The 11777-nt window shown below is 34.9% G+C and overlaps 1 protein-coding gene across 1 annotated transcript in view; it reads right to left on the reverse strand.

The window, feature by feature from the left end:
* Positions 1–5177: 5177 nt before the first annotated feature.
* Positions 5178–11777, reverse strand: part of LOC107594298 (SWI/SNF-related matrix-associated actin-dependent regulator of chromatin subfamily A member 5-like) — a 13313-nt gene continuing 6713 nt past the window's right edge. The window contains exons 11-24 of the mRNA XM_016284296.1: positions 11442–11668; positions 11228–11349; positions 10864–11016; positions 10542–10674; positions 9562–9710; positions 9343–9462; positions 9148–9255; positions 8954–9067; positions 8117–8239; positions 7769–7901; positions 7564–7682; positions 5925–6137; positions 5733–5843; positions 5178–5621 (exon numbers count right to left, since the gene is read on the reverse strand). Of these exons, the coding sequence (XP_016139782.1) occupies positions 5556–5621; positions 5733–5843; positions 5925–6137; positions 7564–7682; positions 7769–7901; positions 8117–8239; positions 8954–9067; positions 9148–9255; positions 9343–9462; positions 9562–9710; positions 10542–10674; positions 10864–11016; positions 11228–11349; positions 11442–11668 (1891 nt within the window). The 3' untranslated portion in view covers positions 5178–5555. The remainder of the gene's footprint in view (positions 5622–5732; positions 5844–5924; positions 6138–7563; positions 7683–7768; positions 7902–8116; positions 8240–8953; positions 9068–9147; positions 9256–9342; positions 9463–9561; positions 9711–10541; positions 10675–10863; positions 11017–11227; positions 11350–11441; positions 11669–11777) is intronic.

Raw genomic sequence — 11777 nt, forward strand, 5'->3', positions numbered from 1 at the left:
TTTCATATCTGTAAACTCTGGATTTATGTTCCATATTTGTTTGCAGATTAATAACGATGATTAGATTAGGCCTAAACTTTCAATATTCTCTTAAAAGACTTTCTCTTGCAGGAAAACGGGAAAAATCTGTGAAATAAATACAAAATTTATTTTGAGTTATTTACTAAATATGGTAATTTAATAAATGCTTTATAAATTAATAAATATTCATATAAAATACATATTAAATTCATATTAAATGAACTCCTACTAAATAAATAAATAATGCAAATATTTGTATTACATAAGTTGATAAATAAATTAATATTATATACTTACATATTCATATTAGATATTAAATACATATTAATATTCATACAGTTCACCCAAAAATGATGATCTAAACCTGTATGAATTTCTTCTGTGTGAAACACACACAAAAGATATTTTGAAATATGTTGTCCGTATAATAAAACTATTTGGTCTGTTTTAATTGCATAGAAAAAAGGGGTTACATAGTCTTCAAAATTAATGTTTCAAATATATATGTCTATGAAGACTTCACTCTGAAACAAAATACAGCACATAAAAGCATCTGTGATGATACAAAGCACATGATTATTTAATAAAGTAAGTATTGTTTAGTTTGTGATTGGTTGTTGGTTGCTAACTTACCGTAATATTCTAGAACTGCATTGTTTCACACTGTATAACTCGGGCATTGTTATTTCCCAAACGTGTTATTTGCCAATTTTCCTAATGAAATAAATGAACCATAGTACATTATATTTGACAAGAGATATCATAACTAAAAACTATGGTGTATACACCTGCCATATCATCCAGAATAACATAATCAAAACATCAATGAGTGCAGTTTTAAGATTACATGACGAGGATCTAATAAATTATTAAAAACAGGGAAAATGCAAAGTGTAAGTAGTATGCAGAGTAAAATGTAAAGGAATATTAATGCGGTGGCATGCAAATATGGCCATCTATCTTGGCTGGGTGAACTAAATGGGGTTTATCTGATGTCTGTAGAGCAGTCCATCTCCAGAGACAGCCGTTTAGATGATCTCAGCCTTTAACGAGTGTGCGGTAAATCCCACGAAACTTCCAGGCCATTAGCCAGGAGACACGCCAGTCATTCACTGAGGAATAACATCACACGCTAACAGGCACTCCTGAACATAGACGTCTATTAGCCATTCGCCTCTATCATTCTGTATAATCACAATTACCATTAAATTGAGATTCACAACATACTTCCGATTTACAAATAACGGAACTAAAGCAAGATCATAAAGCGGATTGTTTCAATTATAAATACTAATTGTTTTTATTCTGCATGGGGAACATCAGTAATGTACATCTTTGCGCAAACCTTGTTATCACTCCCTTGGGATGAAGTGAAGAATTGAGTGTGAAATTATGTATTCTACACGTAATCTTTATGTTATTTTTTGCCTGCCATAGTCCAGATTTGATCATGTAGTCAAGTCAAGTCAAGTCTGCTTTATTGTCAATTCTTCCACATGTACAGCACATACACACAGAGAATTGAAATTGCATTACTCTCAGAAAACACCCATCCGAGTGTTTGAATAAGTCATTTCTGCTGATGGGCACTTTTCCTTTTTCTTCCAAGTGAACTGCCTAAAGAGTGTGAACCTATTCGATTTATTTAAAATATATATATGATTAACATTACAATTTACTATGTTAAATGCATAATCTGACTGAGACAGGGCGCATATTGACTTTTAGAATATAAACATTTTAAAACTTTAATTCTTTAACTTTTTACTGCTTATGTATCTTTTAAGCTCAAGGAGTAATGTTGGAAAACATCCAGCAACACTCCTCAGTCATGCAGTGAATTCATCATTCATCAACATTTCCACTTTAAGTTATATCTGTCAGTCTATTCTCCTGCAATCTCACGTCACAGACTCACAGGCTATTACAGATCATTTTGCTATTCGGCACACAGTCTCTTTACCTTCAGGACCCTGCGGTCACTTGATAAATGCAGGATTAGATTTCACACTGCCAAGACATACACTGCCGGTTTTATAACGAACAGTATTACATAAGGCTGGTTTGCAGAAAGGCGTAAGGAATCCTGAACGCATCCTTTGAACATCTGTTATCATCAAAACCACTTGTAAAGGCAGTGGTAATGTTAAGCACCACACAAATGCCTGGGCCCCGGAGATTCGAGAGTACTGAAAAGACTGAATGAATCAATGCCATGTCAACAATTGCTATACAGTCAGTTTACAGTCTAATATTAGTGCATGCAAATAAAAAATAAAAAAAGGGAATTACAGCAAAACTGGTTAGATTATTAAAAGATTCAAAATTAAATGAAAGACATCTATATGCTAGCATATGCCTAAAATTTCAATATGTACTTTGAGCAAATCAAAAAAACAGTTTTAAAAAGTACAGACATTCTCTTCCAGAAAAACAGACAAAAAAAGCTGCACTGCACTGCATGCTAAATAAATAAATATTAATTCTTCATCAATTCATATTAAATATATTGTATGAAATAAATACACTCTTATTAAATACATAAAATTGTGTGAAATAACTTTCGGGCTCTGTCTTTACATTTATTTTGAAAGATGAAGCTCGCGATTATGGTAAGGGGCGTTACATTTCCGACGAGTGCTTGCGGTGTTCGGCCAATCACAATGCACTGGGTCAGCTGGCCAATCAGAGCAGACTGCGCTTGTCGGAAGGAGGGACTTTGTAGAAAACGATACGTTTGAGAGAGGCGGGGCATAGAGGACCTACAATAATGAACAGTATTTGAAAAATAATGTGTTTTTTGAACGTTAAAGCATGTCAACATATTCTGTTACACCAAATACACAAAATAATGATCTTTAAAAAAGCATCATATGACCCCTTTAATGCAGATTTGATAATAGACAATGAACACACACACACACACACAACTACAAAGCTGTTCATTATTAGTGGGAATAGCTCAAATTTTTTCTGAAACAAATAATATATAGCATGTAAAAACATATGCAAAAAATAAAATAAAAAATATAAAATAATTTAATAAATAAAAAATCCACATGTGTGCACTCACAGGTGTTGTATCCTGTTCAGAAAGTGCCTTAAACCATCCTGGGACTGCATCACACTACTGCTGGCACCTGTCAAAAAGAGATTATATCAGGTGTTTTATTATATTAATAATATATATTATAATACAATAGATATATAACAAGTTATGTAATGGCAGCTTTGAAGAATAATAATTACCAATAGGCTGTAGTTACATCACATTTGCTAGTCAAAGGCAGGTGTTATTACAGCATTTGATTGAACGTAAATTGTAATACACCATGAATGAACCATCGATATTTTTGTCCGTCTTCCCGGTAGAGAAATACTGCACTGTAAATTATTAAATGCAATGTGCATACGATTCAATAACAAAAAATATCGACATGGAAATTAAAAAAAAAAAAAAACTGTGTGGCGAACAAATATAATTACACTAATATTAATATAGGCTTAATATAGTGTTTTATATGGTGATGTGTATAGCTTTTGTATTTAATCTGATGGGTAACTAGACCACCACCAAACCCAATTTTACAAACTCACCAAGTGAAAATGTCCAAAAGCTTGCTTTTTAGAAACGCGTCAGTTAAAATAAAAAAGTCTTTTGCCCGTATTTGGGAAAAGGTGGAGAAATAGATTCAGCTTTTTATAGATAAAGCATGACTTAAAAGGTAGTTGCGTGTTTGTTGTGCACTTCAAATAAATCCAAAACTTAGGCTATTAAATATAAGAATTTACCAGAAAACAGAATTCATAAAATATGGGCATAGCCTAATATAATATCTGTAAACATAAAAATAATAATTAATAAATAAATAAAAATCCTGTAGTTTTGTTTGTTTTACGTGATTTAAAATGACTAACACATCACTACACCTCTTACTGTGAATAAGAGCATGAAATGACTGATGTAGCAGTAGGCTACTGTGCTGTAAAATGACAGTGATTAAGTGTCTGCATTAGAGTGACCTCTTGTATATTAATATTAACTGCAATAATGTGACATCCACACTATGTTGTTGCTTGGGTTCAATCAGTCATACTGTCCTGCAGAAGAAAGATTAATACACATCCTCTTCTAAAGCTCTGATAATCACTTTATTGTGACTGGTGCTGATTCAGAGTATGGTAAATGTCAATAAAATGCTTAATTTGTACTTTATAGAGATTAATTATTCCATTCTCATATAGAAAAAACATGTACAGAACAAAATATGAAGCAGACATAAGAGTATCGTTTTTTTTAAGTGCTTTATTTAAAATAAATCAATTACAAATAACACTGCTTAATGTGTAACTTGTGTTCTCTTTAAATTGCATAAATAAAAAGTGCAAAAATAATATATTTATATTAATATATATTTAACAGAAGCAATGTTGGCTTGATATCTTCAATTTAAAAAATATATATATATAATTTTACAAACACAAAGTGCTAGTTCTACTGCCATAAATAACTTTTTTTAAACTATTATTTGTGTAGTTGATTATATTTATGTAATATATTTTTTGGTTTTGCACCAAATTTTGAGCAGAACTGTTTAAGCAGACATACTGGGAACTCGGTTTACATTTATTTATTTGACCTAACTTTACCTGTTCTTTATGAATTACATTACACCTTTTAATGAATTTAATATATAATAATAAATGTATTGATGTGATTATTGCAATCACAACAATATCTCAATATGTGGTAAACTAGTTAACTTCGATGCTTTTAAAACAGAATAAATACAATTTGTTCGGAATATTCACTACATATGAAGTGATTGATGAGGAGGTTTGACTTGAACCTGAAAAGATGAGGACAAATGACATGAATGAGGGAGAAAATACGAGATGAGGTAACATACAGAACAGAAGCATCCTTTCAATAATATATGGCACATCAAGAATGTCAAAGAACGCAGAAGAGTATTTTAAAGTGCCTTTTTTCTATTTTCACCCCTACAAAAACCTAATGTAATTACTCTTTTCCTTGAGCATTTTTCAAACATTATTTCAGCAATTAACGCCAAAGCTCTCCGTGTAGTTGCTGAATATGTACACCAATACTACGTTAACATACAAGCTGAATATATTACATTTATTTGGAAGAATCATACTGAGCAGTGTTTATAAAAACAATATTTATTAGTCACGTTCCAATTGACTATTCAACTGAGGGTACAGAGACAATACTGAAGACGCTAATAATGAGGGAAAGACGGCAAATCTAATTGATACAAGCAAATGGAATGTGGTACAAAAGTAGGCATAAATACAAAACACAACTGACAGCACAGCCGTAGCACATTATATAACTAAAAGAGAGAGAGAGAGATCTAATTTACAACTCTACACCTTGTTAAAAAGGTCAAGCTACTTTGAGGCGAGGTTCAGTGCTGCAAATCCATACAGTACATGAGTGGGACCCGTAACAACAAATGCAAGAATCACTGTACTGAAGGTCCTCGCCAAGTAAACTGTGTCGCCGATCACAATTTGAGCTGCTTCTTGCGGCCTCGTCCATCTGGGTTCCCGTCCTGCTTGCGTTTCTGGGCCTGTGGGGAAAGAGGGATAAGTCATAAAAAACTGCTCTACAGCTTTTGAGCTCACTCTTCAATTTCGCCCGTGGTTTCTGTGATGGAAGAACACGACTGGCACAAGCTCACCGAAGATGTGCGAGGGCCCCTCTTCTTCTTCTCCGCTTTCGCTCGCTCTTCCAGCTCCATGTTCTCACGTTCGATGAGCGTGATCAGTGTGTTACATCTCCTCTGAAGCTCCTGCGGTTACATCGCAGTATTAGCATATTTTGGATAGATGAATATTATTGGATTGCTCGTGATATGGCACATAAATCTCACCATGGCCGTGCGGGACTTGAGGAACCAGTCAAAGCGGAACTGGGGCGAGTTGCGTATGCACTGGCGCAGTTCATCATAAACGCTCTCCTTGTCAAAGCCCAGTTTGTGCAGCATGCAGATGAGAAATCGATCCTCCTCCTCGGTGTAGTTCTTGCCTTTGTTGGTGCCGTATGAGATCCTGAGCTGATGGAACGATGCCTTATAACGGCCAATCTGAAGAGAGAGAAAAAGTAGTGCTTTTAGTTAATGATAATTTCCCTGAATTGCAAATCCCGGCAACACTTTATATTTCAAATACATGCTGTTGTTTTGAACTTTCTATTTAAAGAATCTGCAAAAAAAAATCTGCAAAAATATTAAGCAGCAAAAACGGTTTTCAACATTGATTAAAAAAATGTTTCTTGACCAGCAAATGAGCATATTAGAATGATTTCTGAAGCCAAAAAATGTGAATTATTTTATCACTGATATGCTGTGCAGATGAGAAATCGATCCTCCTCCTCGGTGTAGTTCTTGCCTTTGTTGGTGCCGTATGAGATCCTGAGCTGATGGAACGATGCTTTATAACGGCCAATCTGAAGAGAGAGAAAAAGTGGTGTTTTTAGTTAATGATAATTTCTCTGAATGGCAAATCCCGGCAACACTTTATATTTCAAATACATGCTGTTGTTTTGAACTTTCTATTTAAAGAATCCTGGGGGAAAAAAATCTGCAAAAATATTAAGCAGCAAAAACGGTTTTCAACATTGATTAAAAAAATGTTTCTTGACCAGCAAATGAGCATATTAGAATGATTTCTGAAGCCAAAAAATGTGAATTATTTTATCACTGATATGCTGTTATAGTTAAAGGGATAGTTCACCCAAAAATGAATATTCAGTCATTAATTACTCACTCTCATGTCGTTCCAAACCCGTAACCCTTCGTTCATCTTCAGTCCTTACTACCTTTCTAAGCCATAAAATGTTTCAGTTGTGTTGCTGTCTATGGAGGGTCAGAAAGCTCTCGGATTTCATCAAAAATATCTTCATTTGTGTTCTGAAAATAAACAAAGGTTTTACGGGTTTGGAATGACATGAGGGTGAGTAATTAATAACAGAATTTTCATTTTTGGGTGAACTGTCCCATTAATATTTAGAATTTGATTTATTTATTTTTTTTTAATTGTAGTAATATTTTTGGGGTGATTTTGCCATTTTTAATATGTCTGTATGATATTTAGCCATTTTTATTTGTTAGTTTATTAAGTTTTAGTTATTGTAGTACTTATTTTAAGAGCTTATATTTTAGTACAAATACTGCCTTGGCAATTACCTGAAAGAAAATACGTTTTTTTTTTTTTTACATAAACGTAACAAAAAAAAAAAATGTCTGGCTGTAGTTAACATTATCCCTGCTCTGCATTATAAATCCCAGTAACACTACTTTGGTGTCCTTGTTACTTACTATAGTAATAACAGTAAATTATGAATAATTTACATGCAACTAACCCTACATCAAACCTTAATCATAACCCTATAGTAAGTACGTGTTCTTAATGAATATTAATCAGTACGTATTACAATGTAACAAGGACACCTTAAACAAAAAGTGTAATCTAAACCCCTCATTGAGAGACCGATGACAGAATGTCACTCACTTTAGAGTCCAGTGCTTTCTTGATGCTGATCCTCCTCTGGATTCGGGCCTCTCCTCTCTCGATCTGAGCCATGATCTTCTCAATGTCCTGCAGCTCATTGCAGCGCTCCCAGAACACAGCTGCAGCACACAAGCACAACACATCTCGAGCACACGCTTCCTGCATACGGTTGAGCTGTGCGCTGGTGGACGGCGTATCGACATACCAGAATATTCCATGACCTCCTCTGGGGTTTTGCCCTCGACCTCACGGGCGATGTTCTCGATGTCGTCTCTTCCCCACTTCTCATTGGCCTTGATGAACTGGTTGAAGTCACGCTTGGTCCAGATAGTAAAACCCTGAGAACAGAAGACATGTTGACATGAGCTGCTACACAAACATCACCTCATGGATTCTAGAAGGTCGAAACATTGGAAAGCACAATTCAGACTAAGATAAGGAGTTTAATGTTATCACACTGAGATCAATTATACTTAAAGGTGTCATGTAAATATGAGAAGATATGGAAGTACACTCCAGTGGGCTGTCACGTGAATTCCCCGCTGGGATTTACCTGTGAGAGGAGGTTCTCCTTCTCCTCCAGCTCTTCCTCATTAAGTGGTTCAGCTTCATCGATCTTGGCCTGTTCCTCTTTCTGCATTTGGGCCGAGTTGGGCAGATCGGAGTTTCTTGGCACCTGTTCATGCATTATTTAACTTTAGGAGTTTATAATGTTATTATAACTGTATATACTACTATATGAACATACTGAAAGTTAAAGTCAACAAGAAACTTAATTTGCAACCCTTTCTACTTGTGTAACGTGCCATCTTTGTAAATGAAATTTTGAACAACAGTGAGACTCAACAATGAGAGTGTGTACTAAGAAAGTACACTACCGTTCAAAAGTTTGGGGTCCGTAAGTTTAAGAAATTAACACTTTTATTCAGTAAGGATGTATTAAATTAATCAACAGCGATAGTACAGACATTAATAATATTGCAGAAGATTTTTGTTTCAAATAAAAGCTGTTCTTTTGAACTTTCGATTCATGAAAGAACACAATTTTTTTTTTTTTTTTTTTCAAAATTGATGATAATATGAAATCTTTTTTGAGCAGCAAATCAGCATATTAGATTGATTTCTGAAGGATCATGTGACGCTGAAGACTGGAGTAATGATGCTGACGATTCAGCTTTGATCACAGGAATAAATTACATTTAAAAATATATTCACATAGAAAACAATCAGTTTAAATTAATTATATTAATTTCATAGTATTACTATAGTTTTGATCAAACAAATGTAGCCTAGTTGTGCATATGATACTTTTTTTGAGAAAAAAACAAAAACCTTTGAACGAAGTGTCAATTTTGTTGACCCCAACCTGAAGCTCAAAATATAGACACACCTTGTAGCCGATAGTCTTCCTGTAATACAGGATCTCTTTCTCCAGCAGCTCAAAAAGCCGAGGGGGAAAGAACTGGAAGTCTTGAACATTGGGCTGTTTGGGAGGACGGGGAGCCTGAGGGAACAGGAGAAAGTCCATTAAGACAGCTCTAGGGTTTCCAATTAAAATGCTAATTCCGGTCAATGTAATAATACCTTTGGTGCTTTGGGCTCGCTGACACGAAGGGCCTCTCTGAAGTAAGCATCCACAGCGTAGTTGGCCTTGCGCTCCCTCTTGGGTGGCTCAATCCAGTTAGTGATGACCTGAGGAGGAGGGGAGTTCAGATCAGTCTATCATTTTCAACCCCAAACTATAATGACAAGTACTTGTTGCGATTTGTAATGCATTACCTTTTTCTTTTCTCTGTAATCCTCACCCTCAAAGTTGTACACGCTGTTCTCTGTGTCCATGGTGAAGTTCCTCAGTGAGCTTTCGCCAAGATTAGCCAACTTTTCCTTCATCTCCATGGTCTAAAACAACCATTAGAAATGTTATAAAGAACATTTCTTTCTTTCGCTTTTACATTTCAGTTTAGCTTTGTGAAGTAATTTCCCTAGATCAGGTCCTACCTTCTTCTCTCCTCTCTCCAAGATGGCATCAATGTCTTCATCGGTGATCTCACTCTCCTTAGAGGCGAACACATGAGTGGCACCATGTCGAATGATGGACAGCATCTCGTCTTTGCCCAGTTTGCTTGTGTTTGGATCGACCAGCCTGCCTGTTGGGAGGCAACAGTATTAACTATTATAATAAAAAATAAACTAAATAATAATAATGAAAAAATATATATTTTTATTAAAACACAGATGCATTAATTAGAAGACATAATGACTAAGATATTTAAAAAATGTATAATTTACATAAGATTTTATATATTATTATATAAAATATATTAATACATTTATTTTATAAATACATACATATATACACACAGTCACATGAATTAGAAAAATGAATTAGAAAAAAAGAGTGACTAATAATGTAATAAAATATTATAATTATACTTTATTAAATATTACAGTGACTGATTTTATAAAATGTTCAAATTATTCATATACACATACAATCACATGAATTATAAACCTTTATCAAATTCAATTTCAACTCAATTCAATAATCAAAGCTTGTCGCATTAAACAAAAAAGACTTGAGACTGTAAAGGTGCTTCTGCAAAATATTTAGTATGAATACTTATGCAATGTACTTATTTCAGTTTTTTTATTTTTAATAAATTTACGAAGTTGTGACAATTCTGTTTTTGCTTCGTCAGTGTGGTGTATGGAGCGTAGACTGATGTGGGAAAAGGTAATTTAAAGCAGTTTAACAAGGCAGCAACATAAAATGTGAAAAAATGAATGGGGTGTGAATAATTTCGCAAGGCACTGTATATATATATATATATAGAGAGAGAGAGAGAGAGAGATGTAGATATAGTGAATAATAATTTTATAAAATCTTATAATTATATATTTTTTTAATTATTTATTTACATTATTTTTTACAAATATTATTTAGAAGTACTGTAGCTTCCGTTTGTTTCACGTCTTACCTTGTTGAATGACAATAGAGTCTAAGCGGAGCTTCATTTCTGCACGTTCCACAATTCTTTCCTCCACTGTATTGTCTGTGATAAAACGGAACACGCGCACCTGTTTCTTTTGACCAATCCTGTGGGCACGATCCTGAACAAAGAAAATCCAATGAAAATGAATTACCACTCCATTCCAGAGAAGATCTGATGCTGCTTTTGGAGAGAAGGACTTTTTAATCAGTTCTGGCAAAGGGAGAAAAGCAATATGCTACCCGAGTGCAAACATCAAAGCAACAACATAGAATAGACTTCTAGAAAAAAGGTCAGTGTGCATAGTGACCATAGCCTGAAGATCCACTTGAGGATTCCAGTCCGAGTCGTAGATGATGACGACATCAGCAGTGGCCAGATTGATACCAAGACCTCCTGCTCTGGTGCTCAGCATGAACAGAAACTTTGAGCTGTTGGGCTCATTGAAGGCATTGATGGAGATCTGAGGAGATGAGGAGAATGTTATACTTTATCAATCAATCTCATTCGTTTGTGCTTATTTATTACCGAGCTGTTCAGTCATGACGGAAGGCCAATTCATATTTATGGCTGTCTGTAACTTGTGTTGTGCAACAAGAAAGTCTCGTTTTTAAAACACTTATGCATGCAAGCACTGTGTTAAGGGAGCATATCATGCGAAATCATTGTCATACCTGTCGCTCATCATGAGCAGTCTGTCCATCCAGACGACAGTAACCATAGTTACGCCACATACAGTAATCCTCCAGAATGTCCAGCACCCTGGTCATCTGACTGAAGATCAGCACACGGGAACCTGCAGGAATAAAAAGAGGTATGTTAAAAGCAACATGTCAAGACATTTTAACATTTTCCCCTGTGAAGCATGTCTTGCAGTATGGTAGTCACCTTGTTCTTTCAGCTTCGGCAACAGCTTGTCCAGTACCACCATCTTTCCGCTGTTGACCACCAGGTGGAGGTCAGTGGTGTAGGGGGGACCAGGCTCTGCTCCATCAAACAAGTAGGGGTGATTGCAGCATTTCCTGAGCTGCATCAGCACGTTCAACAGACGCATTTTGTCCATCTTCCCAGCAGAGTTCAGAATGTCAATGTCCTTCATCAAAATCTTGGTGTACCTAAAGGGAAATAATAACAGCTCATTATTTGTCTGTTGATTCTGATACTTTGACGTGTGTGTGTATATATATATATATATATATATATATATAAAAATGCCTGGTAAAT

Source organism: Sinocyclocheilus grahami, unplaced genomic scaffold (genome assembly GCF_001515645.1).
Source record: "Sinocyclocheilus grahami isolate Dianchi unplaced genomic scaffold, SAMN03320097.WGS_v1.1 scaffold181.1, whole genome shotgun sequence".
Classification (NCBI taxonomy): Eukaryota; Metazoa; Chordata; class Actinopteri; order Cypriniformes; family Cyprinidae; genus Sinocyclocheilus; species Sinocyclocheilus grahami.